At 41.8% G+C, this 15581-nt stretch overlaps 1 protein-coding gene across 3 annotated transcripts in view; it reads right to left on the bottom strand.

Annotated features, from left to right (window-relative positions):
• cdk7 (cyclin-dependent kinase 7) overlaps window positions 1-15581 on the bottom strand; it is a 76512-nt gene that overhangs the window by 55208 nt on the left and 5723 nt on the right. For 2 of the 3 annotated variants that reach the window (XM_068029449.1, XM_068029447.1), the window contains exons 2-3: window positions 13624-13683; window positions 11272-11305 (exon numbers count right to left, since the gene is read on the bottom strand). In XM_068029449.1, the coding sequence (XP_067885550.1) occupies window positions 11272-11305; window positions 13624-13683 (94 nt within the window). Of the gene's footprint in view, window positions 1-10121; window positions 10266-11271; window positions 11306-13623; window positions 13684-15581 lie in introns of those variants that run through there. The other variant, XM_068029450.1, reaches the window with a different exon arrangement.

Raw genomic sequence — 15581 nt, 5'->3', positions numbered from 1 at the left:
GAACTGGTATTTCTCAGTTAACAATCTTTCTGGATCTTTCCTTAGACAAAAATGGAGTGACTTCCCCTTCAAATATAAAACCCTCAATCTTTAATGCTCCTTATTACACCCACTATAAATACATTAGACGGTACCAGTTTTTTCACCAGCATCACTCCTTGGTGCAGTATTACTACCCACGCTCACTAAATCTTTCATTCTGTCTATCTCTCCGACTCCTGCGGGGTTTGTAATTGAATATCTACTGCATCCTGTGTATGGGATTAAATCATAACCATCAACTAAAACAGCTGCTTCGTTTATTTTAGAAACTTTACGGTCTTCTAGGTGTGTCCTAATACCTGCTGGAGCACTATTTTTAAATTCCTCCATTAACAACACCTCTCTCACATTTTCAAAATTCTGTTCAAGTTTCATTGAATAATATCAATGGTTAAAAATCATTTCTTTTTCTCTAGCAAATTCTACAAAAGTTTGATTCTGTTTCTTCCTCAAATTTCGAAATTTTAATCAATAAGCTTCTGGAAGAAACTCATAAGCGTTAAGCACTGCATTTTTAACCGCCTCATAATCTGCACTGTTCCTCCGAAAGGCTTGAATAAACATCCAATGCTTTTTCTATTAAAACACTTTGCAAAAGAGTGGTCCACGTTTCTTGCGGCCAAGCTAACCTTGCAACAATTTTCTCAAATGAGACAAAATACCTTTCAACCCCTTTCTCACTGAATTTAGGCACTCGGCAAATATTTTCTGTCACATCAAAACGTGAAGTTGAACTCAAATCATCATCCAAACTACCAGTTATTCCTTGTAAACAAAGCCTTTCTCGTTCCAATTCAAATTGTCTCACTTCCCTTTCTCTTTGAACCTCTAATTCAAGTTTCCGTATTGCTCTTTTTCCTCTCCTTTGAGCTCAAATTATTCATTTCCATTTCTTTTGCTCTTTCAAGTTCAAATTCTTGCTTTTCTTTTTCCAATTAAAGATTTAAAGATGTTTCATTTGCAACGGAAATCTAGCTAACTCAATCTGCATTTTATCAGGATCAACTTTTTTCTCTTGAAATTCCAAATGCTGTGCTAAAGTCTCCACTATTACTGCTTTTTTAGCCCCTGTTTTTAACTCTATCTTCAACTCTTCTGCTAAGGCCATCAACTTAACTTTTGTCAATTGTTGCAAAACACTCAGGGCTAAATCTTCCCATTCTAGAAAAAGTCTTAACAATTGACAAAGCCATTCTGCTTCTCAATAAATACAGTAAATGCACTGTGAAATCTTGTTCGCTTAAACTTTAGCAAATCCCAGTCTACTCATCTCAGTCTGTTGATCTGAAACCCTGCTAACAGCCCCCATTTGTTATGATCCCGTTAGGGACCATTAACTTTTTTAAAAAAAGAGTAAGTCAAATTCCCAGTTATTTCTGAAAGAATTACACCACAAGATTTCACATTTTAAACAAAAACTTTACTGTACAAGAGTTAAACAAAGCAAAACATTAACTTAACACTACAACTTGAGACATTTCTATTTTAAACTTAAAATCTTAACAGAACATGAAGTCGTATGCTTTAAACTCTAAACACTAACAGCCTGTTTGGCTGTTACTTCCACTCCAGGAATTCCCCCTATACATTACAGGATCTTGGCAGTTTGTTCATTTCTCCTGGGACCAATCCAAAGTGTGCCACAGCTCTTGGGAATTCACTTTGATTTCCTTAATTTCTCAGCTGTCTGTCGAGGTTTAAGATTTCCGGGGATTCTCCCTCCAGCTTCGGCTAGGCAAATCCTCCAGTTCACCTTCAACACCTCATAAACCTGAATTTCCCAGCTTGAGCACGGGCCTTACTCAAAACAGAAAGGCCCCTGGTTCCCAATGGCCCCTTTCCTCCTAAGTCCAACTGACTTCCAAAGCCAACCGCTTGTCTGAAGCCAACTGTTTTTTCAAAAGCCAACTGCTTTTTCAAAAGTCAACTGACGGACTACAAAAGCAACACTACGATACCAACAGGCACCTCCTGCATCATCAATCTCCATAGCAATACGATACACGTGGGGTGCCCCAGCTAACAATTTAAACTAATTATTTCCAACTCCAAATCTTTTCTTTGTTCTGGAACATCATATGAATAAACCCCTGACCGAGGTAGCTGCAGACTCACTATCTCCATCAACAAGTTAAGAGGGGTTCCCATTGTGTAGGGTCTTTCCACTTCCCAACATGACCTTATTAAACAAACATGGGCCACCCTTTAATTTGTAAGCATTCTAGGCTTGTTTGCCAGCTTCTGAAACCAGGTGTTTTCATTTGTCTTGCATTAAAAAATAAATTCTCAAATTAACAATTACCTCTAGAAAATACAACCCATGAACCAGGTGATTGTAATATTAAACTAAATTGGCAGGGAAATGGACACCAGCAGATATAAGGAGATAAGAGCATATACAGCGGCCAAGGAAAAGTGGTATGAAAACCGTTGCAAGGAAATAGAAGAACAAGAGAAAAGGCACAATATGAGAGCATTGCATGAGAAAGTTAAAACACTGACAGATAAGAAAATAACTACAAATAGTGGCTGTATGAGGAGCAAGGAAGGTGAACTTTTCTTTGAAAAAGGGTAAGACAGAAGTGAATTGCTATCTTCACAGAGAATAGAACGACCAGAGATAATAGAGGAAGAAGTCAGTGTAGCGATCAAAAAGATGAAAGCATCTGGAATCAATGAGATACCAATAGAATGCCTGAAAGCCCTGAATGATGTTAGCATTGGGATACTGACAGAACCTTCGCAACAAAATTTACAGAACAGGATTCATAAATGAGAATCTTATGCAGTCAATGTTCATTAAGCTCCCAAAGAAACCAAAAGCCAAGGAATGTTCAGAGCACAGGATAATAAGCCTCATGAGCCATATGATGAAAATGATTTTAATAATCATTTTGGAAAGAAATGACCAGTCTACAGAAGCAGAGATAGATGATTGTCAGTCAGGATTCAGACCTAAGAAAGGAACAAGAGAGGGCATCTTTAACTTGAGAGTCGTCATTGAAAGATACCTGGAAGTGCAAAAACCTGTGTATGTAGGCTTTATAGATGACATTTGATAGAGTCTACCTCAGAAAATAATGGAGTGCTTAAATAAATTAGAAATTGACAGAACTGATAAAAGAATTCAGAATCTTTACTGGAAGCAATCAGCTGTGATAAGACTTGATAGCAGCTTGTGAGACAGCTTCCGAATCAAAAGAAGCGTGCGCCAGGGATGTGTTATGTCCCCAAAACTGTTCAACCTCTACACTGAAACTATCTTCAGAGACATAGAAGATTTGCGTTAACTCTGTTTCTCTCTCCATAGATGGTGCCAGACATGCTGAATATTTCCAGCAGTTTCTATTTCAGATTTCCAGAATCTGCCATATTTTGCTTTTATTTGTGAAAGGTAAGTTGTGTTTGACTAATCTAATTGAATTTTATGATGAATTAACAGGGAAGGTAGGTGAAGTGAATGCAAAGGATGTTGTTTTATGGATTTTAAGAAAGCATTTGACAAAGTACCACATAAAAGTCTGGTAAACAAAACTTGAGGTTCATGGAATAGGAAGGTCAGCGTCAGCTTGTTTTAAAAATTGGCTGAAGGACAGAAAACTGCAAGTCACGGTAAATGGTTGTTTTTCAGAATGGAGGATGGTAGACAGTGGTGTTCCCCAAGGTTAAGTGTGAGGGCCACTGTTTTTTTTGGTACACACATCAGGACATAGATAGGCTAGTAGAATGGGCAGACAAGTGGCAGCTGGAACTTAATACAGAGAAATGTGAAGTGATGCATTTTGACAGAAGGGATCGAGAGAGGTAATATAGTCTTACTTAATGGCACAGTTCTAAAGAGTGTGCAGGAACTGAGGGACCTGAGGGTACATTTGCATAGATCCTTGAAGGGGGCAGGACATACTGGAGAGAGTGGTTAACTAAATATATGGGATCTTGGGCTTCATAAATAGAAGTATTGAGTACAAAAGCAGGGGAGTTCTTCTGTATCTTTATAAAGCTCTGGTTAGGCCACAATTAGAGTATTGTGTCCAGTCTGATCACATTTTAGAAAGGATATGAGAGTTCTGAAAGAGTGCAGAGGAGATTGACAAGAATAGTTCCAGGTATGAGGAATTTTAGCTACAAGGTTAGGTTGGAGAAATTGGGGCTGTTCTCCTTGCAGCAAAAATGATTCAGGGGAGATTTGATAGAGGTACACAAGATTATGACAGGTTCAGACCCATCAGTTGATGGTACAAGGATTAGGGGACACAGATTTAAGGTGCTAGGGAAGAGATGCGGGGGGAATGTGAGGAAGAACTTTTTTGATGTAGCGAGTGGTAATGACCTGGAACTCGCTGTCTACAAGGGTGGTGGAAGCCAGGATGATTCATGATTTCAAAAAGAAATTGGATGGACACTTGAGGGAAATAAAGTTGCAGGGCTATAGAGATAGAGTGCAGGAATGGAACTGACTGAATTGCACTACAGAGAGCCAACATGGAATCGATGGGCTGAATGGCCTGCTTCTGTGCTGTAATGACTCTATGACTCCAAGTAACCTTGGCCAAAATAAAGATATAAATGTAAACCAAATATTATTGTAAAAGGATGGGGAGAAACAAAACAGTCAAATTGGTACTTAATTAAGGAACACAATGCTTGGTCTTTTTTTTCAATCATTCACAGGATTTGGACGTCCAGCGTATACTGCCCATCCCTAATTGCCCTTGAGGAGGTTGTGGTAGGCTGCCATCTTGACGGGATCATTTGAGCAGTTCTTCTAAGAACTGTACTTTTTATATAGTTTAGTATTACAGATGGGCCTGTGGCCTAGCAGAATTTAGATTTGGATTTCCACTTCCATTGCAAGAGATTCCCTGGATGTTTGCACTGTCATAATTCAGGTATCTCCATGTCATTGTTCTCATGCATAACACAAAAGAGAGCTCATGTAATAAGCAAGCCCACACCTCTAGTGAACTGAAGCAATACCCTGTGTACATAGCAATCTGCAAAGTGTGGTACAAGTTTGGAATTCTCTTCCGCAACTGGCAATTGATGCTAGATCAATAGTTTATCTTAAATCTGGGGTTGATCGACTTTTGTTAATCAAAGTTATTAAGGGATGTGGAGCAAAGGTGAGTTAAGTCAATCAGCCAAGATCTCACTGAATGGCGGAACAGGCTCAAGGGACTAAATGGCCAACTCATGTTCCTATGTATGCCCTTGGAGAACATTAGACCTGTTTACTGTCTCTCTAGATTAGATATCAGATTTTCACAATGTGTTCACGTCAGAGGTTGATTAATATCAGTTACATCAAACACTTTTATTTCTGACTAAGCTATTGCAGGTTTATTCAAAGATCACCATTTCCAGCAGCAAACACTAATAGTGAGTTGTTGGAATCAGTCCAAATGATAGCAACTTTAACCCAGTTTATGAATGTCTTCAACAGACAGGTCAGCTGAGTTCCTTCGATTAGCTATCTTAACCGATCCTTCTTTAAAGAATAGATAAAAATCTTAAAGAAGGAGTAGACACCCAATCCTTACCAGTTCCACTCTTTCTAGAATTACGTTGGAGCTTCTTCCAATGCAGCTACATCTTGCCACTACAATCGAAATGTGGAGCTTATTCAAGGAGCAGCTACTGCGTGTTCATTAGAGATAGTCAGCACGGTTTTGTGATGGGTAGGTCGTGCCTCACAAACCTTATTGAGTTTTTCGAGAAGGTGACCAAACAGGTGGATGAGGGTAAAGCAGTGGATGTGGTGTATATGGATTTCAGTAATGCGTTTGATAAGGTTCCCCACGGTAGGCTATTGCAGAAAATACGGAAGTATGGGGTTGAAGGTGATTTAGAGCTTTGGATCAGAAATTGGCGAGCTGAAAGAAGACAGAGGGTGGTGGTTGATGGCAAATATTCATCCTGGAGTTTAGTTACTAGTGGTGTACCGCAAGGATCTGTTTTGGGGCCACTGCTGTTTGTCATTTTTATAAATGACCTGGAAGAGGGTGTAGAAGGGTGGGTTAGTAAATTTGCAGATGACACTAAGGTCGGTGGAGTTGTGGATAGTGCCGAAGGATGTTGTAGGGTACAGAGGGACATAGATAGGCTGCAGAGCTGGGCTGAGAGATGGCAAATGGAGGTTAATGCGGAAAAGTGCGAGGTGATTCACTTTGGAAGGAGTAACAGGAATGCAGAGTACTGGGCTAATGGGAAGATTCTTGGTAGTGTAGATGAACAGAGAGATCTTGGTGTCCAGGTGCATAAATCCCTGAAGGTTGCTACCCAGGTTAATAGGGCTGTTAAGAAGGCATATGGTGTGTTAGCTTTTATTAGTAGGGGGATCGAGTTTCGGAGCCACGAGGTCATGCGGCAGCTGTACAAAACTCTGGTGAGACCGCACCTGGAGTATTGCGTGCAGTTCTGGTCACCGCATTATAGGAAGGATGTGGAAGCTATGGAAAGGGTGCAGAGGAGATTTACTAGGATGTTGCCTGGTATGGAGGGAAGGTCTTACGAGGAAAGGCTGAGGGACTTGAGGTTGTTTTCGTTGGAGAGAAGGAGGAGGAGAGGTGACTTAATAGAGACATATAAGATAATCAGAGGGTTAGATAGGGTGGATAGTGAGTGTCTTTTTCCTCGGATGGTGATGGCAAACACGAGGGGACATAGCTTCAAGTTGAGGGGTGATAGATATAGGACAGATGTGAGAGGTAGTTTCTTTACTCAGAGTAGTAAGGGCGTGGAACGCCCAGCCTGCAGCAGTAGTAGATTCGCCAACTTTAAGGGCATTTAAGTGGTCATTGGATAGACATATGGATGAAAATGGAATAGTGTAGGTCAGATGGTTTCACAGGTCGGCGCAACATCGAGGGCCGAAGGGCCTGTACTGCGCTGTAATGTTCTAATTCTAATCTGTTGCAGCTGGATTAACTAGCTGGTACATTAAGAGCACCTGTGAAATATAGTCTCATCTTTTGTTTTACTCTTTCACAGGATGTGGGCATCGCTGGCTAGTCCAGCATTTATTGCTCATCCCTAATTGCCCTCGAGAAGGTGGTGGTGAGTCGCCTTCTTAAACTGCTGCAGTCCATGTGGTGTAGGTACACCCATAATGCTGCTAGAAAGAGCGTTCCAGGATTTTGACCCGGCGACAGTGAAGGAATGGCGATATAGCTTCGAGTCAGGATGGTTTGAGGCTTAGAGGGGAACTTGCAGGTGGTGGTGTTCCCATGCATCTGTTGCCCTTGTCCTTCTAGGTGGTGGAGGTCACAGGTTTGGAAGGTGCTGTCTAAGGAGCCTTGGTGCATTGCTGCAGCGCATCTTGTAGATGGTACACACTGTTGCCACTGTGCATCGGTAGTGGAGGGAACGAATGGTGAAGGTTTGCGGATGAGGTGCCAATCAGGCAGGTTGCTTTGTCTTAGATGGTATCGAGCTTCTTGAGGTTTGTTGGAGCTGCACTCATCCAGGCAAGGGGAGAGTATTCCACCACACTCCTGACTTGTGCCTTGTAGATGGTCGACAGGCATTGAGAGTCAGGAGGGGAGTTACTCGCTGCAGATTTCCCAACCTCTGACCTGCTCTTGTAGCCACAGCATTTAAATGGGAAGTCCAGTTCAGTTTCTGGTTAATGGTAATCTCCAGGATATTGATAGTGGGGGATTCAGCAATGGTAATGCCATTGACGTCAAGGGGAGATGGATGGATTCTCTCTTGTTGGAGATGGTCATTGACTGGCACTTGTGTGGTGCGAATGTAACTTGCCACTTAGCAGGCCAAGCCTGGATGTTGTCCAGGTCTTGCTGCATATGGACATGGACTGCTTCAGTATCTGAGGAGTTGCGAATGGTGCTGAACATTGAGCAATCATCAGTGAACATCCTCACTTCTGATCTTATGATGGAGGGAAGGTCATTGATGAACCAGCTAAAGATGGTGGGCCTAAGACACTACCCTGAAGAACACCTGCAGTGATGCGCCAGGACTGAGATGATTGACCTCCAACAAGCACAACCATCTTCCTTTGAGCTAGGCATGACTCCAACCAGTGCAGAGTTCTCCCCCGCCTCGTTTTGCTCGGGCTTCTTGACCACACTCGGTCAAACGCTACCTTGATGTCAAGGGCAGTCGCTCTCACCTCACCTCTTGAATTCAGCTCTTTTATCCATGTTTGGACCAAGGCTGTAATGAGGTCAGGAGCCGAGTGGCCCTGGAAGAACCAAACTGAGCGTCAGTGAGCAGGTTATTGCTGAATAAGTGCTGCTTGATAGCACTACTGACGATACATTCCATCACTTTGCTGATGATCAAGATGGGGTGGTAACTAGCCAGGTTGGATTTGTCCTGCTTTTTGTGTACAGGTCATACCTGTGCAATTTTCCACATTGTCGGGTAAATGCCAGTGTTGTAGCTGTACTGGAACAGCTTGGCTGGGGGGTGGCCAGTTCTGGAGCACAGGTCTTCAGTACTATTGTCAGAGACCATAGCCTTTGCAGTATCCAATGCCTTCAGCCGTTTCTTGATTATCACGTGGAGTGAATCAAATTGGCTGAAGATTGGCATCTGTGATGCTGGGGACCTCAAAAAGAGGCCAAGATGGATCATCCACTCGGCACTTCAGGCTGCAGATGGCTGCAAATGCTTTAGCCTTGTCTTTTGCACTGATGTGCTGGGCTCCCCCATCACTGAGGATAGGGATATAGGTGGAGCCTCCTCCTCCTGTTAATTGTCCACCATTCACAATTGGATGCGACAGGACTGCAGAGCTTAGATCTGATCCGTTGGTTATGGGAACACTTAACTATCACATGCTGCTTACACTGTTTGGCATGCAAGTAGTCCTGTGTTGTAGCTTCACCAGGTGCTGGGCCTGGCATGCCCTCCTGCACTCTTCACTGAACCAGGGTTGATCCCCTGGCTTGATGGTAATGGTAGAGTGGGGGATATGCCGGGGCATGATGTTACAGATTATGGCTGAATAAAATTTTGCTGCTGCTGATGGCCCACAGCACCTCATGGATGCCCAGTTTTGAGTTGCTGGATCTGTTCAAAATCTATCCCATTTAGCACAGTGATAGTGCCACACAACACGATGGAGGGTATCCTCAATGTGAAGGCAGGTAGTCACTCCTACCAATACTGTCATACAGGTGCATTTGTGACAGGTAGATTGGGGAGGACGAGGACAAGTAGGTCTTCCCTCTTGTTGGTTCCCTCATCACCTGCCGCAGATCCAGTCTAGCAGATATGTCCTTTAGGACACAGCCAGCTCAGTCAGTAGTGGTGCTACCGAGCCACTCTTGGTGATGGACATTGAAGCCCCCACCCAGAGTACATTCTGCCACCCTCAGAGCTTCTTCCAAGTGGTGTTCAACATGAAGGAGTATTGATTCATCAGCTGGGTGGGGGGGTGGTGGGGGCACTATAGGTGGTAATCAGCAGGAGGCTTCCATGCTCACGTTTGATCTGATGCCATGAGGCTTCATGGGGTCCGGAGTCAATGTTGAGGACGCCCAGGGGTACTCCCTCCCGACTGTATATAACTGTGCCGCCACCTCTGGTGGGTTTGTTCTGTCGGTGGGACAGGACATACCCAGGGATGGTGATGGTGGTGTCTGGGATATTAAAATGTATGATTCCGTGAGTATGACTATGTCAAGCTATTGCTTGACTAGTCTGTGGTAGAACTGAGTGGCTTGCTAGTTACTGTCTGACTTACACTTTATTAAAAGTGAGTTCTCTGGGCTTGCTAGGCCATTTCAGAGGGCACTTAAGAGGCAACAACATTGCTGTGGGTCTGGAGTCACTTACAGGTCAGACTAGGTAAAGACAGCAGAATTCCCTCCCCAAAGGACATTAGTGAAGCAGATGGGTTTTTATGACAACGGTTTCACGGTCACTATTACTTAGACTGGCTTTTTAAATTCCAGATTTATTAATTGAATTTAAATTCCACCAGCTGCCATGGTGGGATTTGAACCCATGTCCCCAGAGAATTAGCCCAGGCCCCTGGATTGCTAGTCCAATGATATTACCACACCACCACCTTCTCAGAGTTCAGTTAGCTAGACAGAGGTACTTACCTCCGAAAGTGAACAGCAGATTCTGTAAAACATACACAAAAGCATATGATGGCAGCATGTCTGCTCCTAGACCATCCTGATTAAATTATGATTAATTGCCCAGTGACGTGTAATATACTTCTAGCTCTTGGGTGTGTTTGGTGACTTTATCCAGAAGAGTTCTTTCCTTAGTAGTCAAGTATATTTCATGTAGAAACAAAAGAAGTGAACCATTTCCCAGGATGTCACTGCAGATCATGTTGTTCTTCTTAAAAGAACCTATTTTTAAATTAAAATATGTTAAGCAGTACAGTGGGGGGAAAAAAAGGCTATCAGTATTCACTTTAATAAAGTGTAACAGAAACTTCCAGCAACTGCACATGCATAGTTAAAACCCGGTAATCAGGAAGTTGCTGTCTGAGTTGTGCTGCCCCTCCAGAAGCTTCATGATACCGGTATCTCACTGACTCACTCAACAATGAAACACATGGAACAAACACAACTTGCATTTATATAGTGCCTTCATTGTAATAAAATGTCCCAAGGCACTTCAGAAGTTGCTGTACTTAAGTGATAGATACCCACAAAACTCATTAGAAAAAGTTAGGACTTCTACATTCTACAGTAAGTCTTGATTACTGGCAAACAACTTCTCTCACACTGGAAATTAACTTTTACCAGTGTGGAGTCTCACTCCTTCAGTTTTTGGAAATTTAAATTTCTGTCTCCTTAATCTCTCTCTCAAAATCCCATATTTCTTTGCCTTTCTTTATTTTAGCTTCTGTGCATGATTTGACACTGAATTAAATATTCTTAACAGACACCTTCCTGGTTCAGACTGTGCAGTTCAGTAACGATTTGTCAATCTAATTGGTAAAGGAGATACCTGCCTTGCTCGCACAGGTTCCAGATCTCCTCTGAAGGGCACTAGGCCAAAATGGCTCTCTAATTACTGCAAATTCCAGTGCAAAAGCCTATAGAAAGGTTATAGGTAAGTGCAAGTGTAATGAATGACTGGTACCTTTTCTTCACGACTGACGCACAAATATCTTAAAAGATCCACAAGGTTACTGCTACCTTACTGAAACCAAATGTAATTATTTGAACAAAACCTCTGCACATTCTAAAAGAACCTTGAATTCTGAATCCATTTGGATACTCCACTACTCACCATCTTTAGCTTCTGATCGGTGACCAACCTTAATCTGAAAAAACGAAAGTACATACAGGAGTAGAAAATCAAGTGTATTTAAGCAGAGAAATATTTCAGTTCTAACATCACAATATTATTGACAAATTAATGGTCTTTCTAATATGTAACCAGTTCTCTATGACATTTGTGTTCTCTGAAGGCTGTACCTTGGCTTTTCCAAATTTATTAGGATGCCTAGCGAATATTTATACTGTTCCTGGGATAGACTCTAGGTGGCACTTCAGATGAATCAATCTTCAAGGATGGAGTACACTGAAACCCCTCAACGAGCAGATGTGCAGCCAATACCAAGGGAAAACCTCTATAAACAAAATATGTTCTGCAATGGAGGTCAGGCTGAAAAGCAGTATCGGGCATTGGAATCACCTGAAACTATAAAAACATTTTTTTCCCAGTACTTAGGTATAAAATAGGGTGAAGTGAAAAGCATCTGATCTAGCAGGGTGGAAAGTCTGGACACAAGTTTCTTAGTACAATTACTACTCTTTTCCCTTATGATGTTAGCTGAAATTAAGGATTAAAATAATTTATTGCATGTCTTTGGGCCCCATAATTATAAGGAGTGGGGCTATTATTATTCAGAATACTTTGTGACTAAACACACCAAAAAGAGTTGCTCCCTGGATCTGGCTCTGCGCCTACGGGAGTGCCATGTCCCAATTCCCCCACTCTAAATTGCAGCAACTCAGCAGATTGGTAATTATCCTACAATTGTCTTACTGCAATTGGAAGTGCAGTTCTACATAGATTTTGGGGATGCCCCTGTCTGGGCTCCTTAAATTACGTCAACAAAAAAATGGTACACACAGCTGGTCACGATGCATCAAGACCAGGAGATTTCAGCATGACTAACTGGGAAGCCTCTTAAAAATCTATGTAATGGCTTTAAAATGATTACCAGGAGGCTAAATGAGAATCACCAAACTATTCAATTTCGGAAAAGGCTTATGGCAACTTCTGGACTTTTGTCAAGAGAGTCAGGCTTCATAAAAATACAGGGAACTAAGGAAACTTCAACTTTGGGACCATATTGTCTTTCTGCACCCCTTATGGAAAATAAATTCAACAATGTCTGTAATTTGGCCCTGCTTTGACATCAGTTTCTAGCACAGAAGAGTATCACATCTAGTGCTCCCGCTAAATACTGCTGCATGCAGGATTTTAATTTCTGTATTAAAAAAATGTTCATGGGTTGTGGCAAGACCAGCATGTTGCTCATCCCTAATTGCCCTAGAGAAGGTGGTGAGTTGCCTTCTTGAATTGCTGCAGTCCATCTGGTATAGGTACACCCACAGTGCTGTTAGGAAGGGAGCGCCAGGCTTTTGACCCAGCAACAGTGAAGGAATGGCACTACAAATCCAAGTCAGGGTGGAAAGTGGCTTGGAGGGGAATTTTCAGGTGGTAGTATTCCCATGCGTCTACTGCCCTTGACCATTCTAAGTGGTAGAGGTTGCAGGTTTGGAAGGTGCTGTCGAAAGACAGCAAGTTGCTGCAGTGCATCTTGTAGATGGTACACACTGCTGGAATACCGTGCTAAAGTTTTTGAAATATTTGTTTCTTTTCTGGAAGTTTACACTATAAAGCTGCGGAATCTAAAAGGAGGACAAGGGACCAACACAGATTGCAGACATGTAAGCCTTACTACGATTGTGGCCAAAGTGTTTAAGACTTTGATGGGATAGGGTAAGGAATCATCTTGGGAGCACAGAGTTTCTTTAGAGAAAGTCAATGCAGGTTTAAAAGGGACGTGCCAACTTCCTTGGAGGAGACTGCAGATTTCAGGAAGTCATTTGACACTGTTACACAGAACACAGACTGATTCATAAAGTATAGGACTATGGGAGAGATGGCAAAGCATTAGGCCAGATTGATAATGGCTAGAAAGTAGACAGCAAAGGTTGATGGATGCATGAGGAGATATCAGAGTGGAAACCAGTTGACAAGAGGCCCACAGCAGTCAGTGCTCGGGTGCTGTTATTTATATACTTTATAAAATGACAGAGCAAAGAGTCTATGTTTGGAGATGATACCAAATTGGGTGCAGTAACCAATAATGCTAAACAATAGGTGAAAATCCAAAAGGGGCCTGGGAAAATAATGGACAGAGAGGTGGCAAATGGAATTCAACATAGTTAAGTGCAAGTTCATAAGATTAGCAATCGCAGTGAGAATTCAAAGAACAGGTTAAATGATAAAGTGCCTCATTACTGACAGTTTGCAGTCCTCCTTTGAAAACTTTGAATACTGCTGTCTTTACCAAACCATTACGTGTATTTCTTCAGAAGAAAATCTGATGAAAGCTATGCTTACCTTCTTTATTGCAACAATGTTGTCTGTGTTCTTGTCTTTTGCTTTGTATACAGTGGCAAACTAAAAATTGAAAACAGAAAAATTAATTGCACCATTTAGGGTAGGGAAAAAAATCAAACTGTAAAGCATAGCTGCCAAAAACAGCCTATAGTTTCCATCTATGATCTCTCTAACTTTCAGTTTTGATTTCTTAGTTTTTCACGACAAGTAATCTTCAAAGACGTCAAGCAGTGAAAGCAGATACAGAGAAGATGTACATAATTTTTGAACTGTCTTATGATCAACATATTCACATTAAGTGATCCTCCATTAAGTTACTGAGCTCATAAATGACAGGCTTGTGTGTTGTTTTGGCACCATGAGATTTAAAATGATAATAATTGGCCTAATTGCAAAATGATATATAATTTCTTAGATATGATATTGCTTCACAGAAATCATCCAGCCTCTATCACATATAGGCAGAGTGTTTAACTCTCATCCTCTCCCCTCATAAAGACATTACCTATAAAGGAATATTACTTCCTTGCATCTAATTGTTCATTTTCGTGATTGCAAAGATAGAATATCTTTTTTTGAGAAACACATCAATGAGTTGCTTCTATTTTTCATACTCAACACATATGGAAAACTAGTACTGCATAGATATTAAAAGTAAATACAGCAGAATATAGATAGATTAGAGAGTTGGGCAGAGAAATGGCAGATGGAGTTCAATCAGGGCAAATGCGAGGTGATGCATTTTGGAAGATCCAATTCAAGAGTGAACTATACAGTAAATGGAAAAGTCCTGGGGAAAATTGATGTCCAGAGAGATTTGGGTGTTCAGGTCCACTGTTCCCTGAAGGTGGCAACGCAGGTAAATAGAGTGGTCAAGAAGGCATACGGCATGCTTTCCTTCATCGGACGGGGCATTGAGTACAAGAGTTGGCAGGTCATGTTACAGTTGTATAGGACTTTGGTTCGGCCACATTTGGAATACTGCGTACAGTTCTGGTCGCCACATTATCAAAAGGATGTGGATGCTTTGGAGAGGGTGCAGAGGAGGTTCACCAGGATGTTGCCTGGTATGGAGGGCGCTAGCTATGAAGAGAGGTTGAGCAGATTAGGATTATTTTCATTAGAAAGACGGAGGTTGAGGGGGGACCTGATTGAGGTATACAAAATCATGAGAGGTATAGACAGGGTGGACAGCAAGAGGCTTTTTCCCAGAGTGGGGGTTTCAATTACGAGAGGACACGAGTTCAAAGTGAAAGGGGAAATGTTTAGGGGGGATATGCGTGGAAAGTTCTTTACGCAGAGGGTGGTGGGCACCTGGAACGCGTTGCCAGCGGAGGTGGTAGACGCGGGCACGATGGAGTCTTTTAAGATGTATCTAGACAGATACATGAATGGGCAGGAAGAAAAGAGATACAGAACCTTAGAAAATAGGCGACATGTGTAGAGAGAGGATCTGGATCGGCGCAGGCTTGGAGGGCCGAAGGGCCTGTTCCTGTGCTGTAATTATCTTTGTTCTTTGTTCTTTGTTTGTTCTAAATAGGCAAAAAATGATGCAAGAGTGATTGGGAAGACATAATGAAGGCAAGCCCTATAAAGACCCAGACAAAAGTGGATCAAGATGAGACACTGCAGCAATGAGACCTGAAACACAAAAAGTAGATGGAAAGACCACATTTTTAAAATTAGTTTAATTCTACAGGTAATGTAGATTTTCCAATCTACACATAACAGACTGCTAAAGCATTGCAGTGATGTAAGAAATGTGGTCAAGAAAGGAGTTTGGCAACTAAAGCAGTGAAAGCAGGTACAGAGAAGATGTACAATATTTTTTTTTTTAACTGTCTTATGACAACATATTCACATTAATAACTCCATTGAGTTACTGAGCTTGTAAATGACAGGCTTGTGTGTTGCTTAGACACTGCAAGACTTAAAATGATAATAGTTGGCCTCACTAC

The sequence above is a fragment of the Heterodontus francisci genome, chromosome 4, assembly GCF_036365525.1.
Source record: "Heterodontus francisci isolate sHetFra1 chromosome 4, sHetFra1.hap1, whole genome shotgun sequence".
Taxonomy (NCBI): Eukaryota; Metazoa; Chordata; class Chondrichthyes; order Heterodontiformes; family Heterodontidae; genus Heterodontus; species Heterodontus francisci.
The sequence above is the reverse complement of the archived record's forward strand: the minus strand, read 5'-3'. Positions and strand labels throughout refer to the sequence as shown.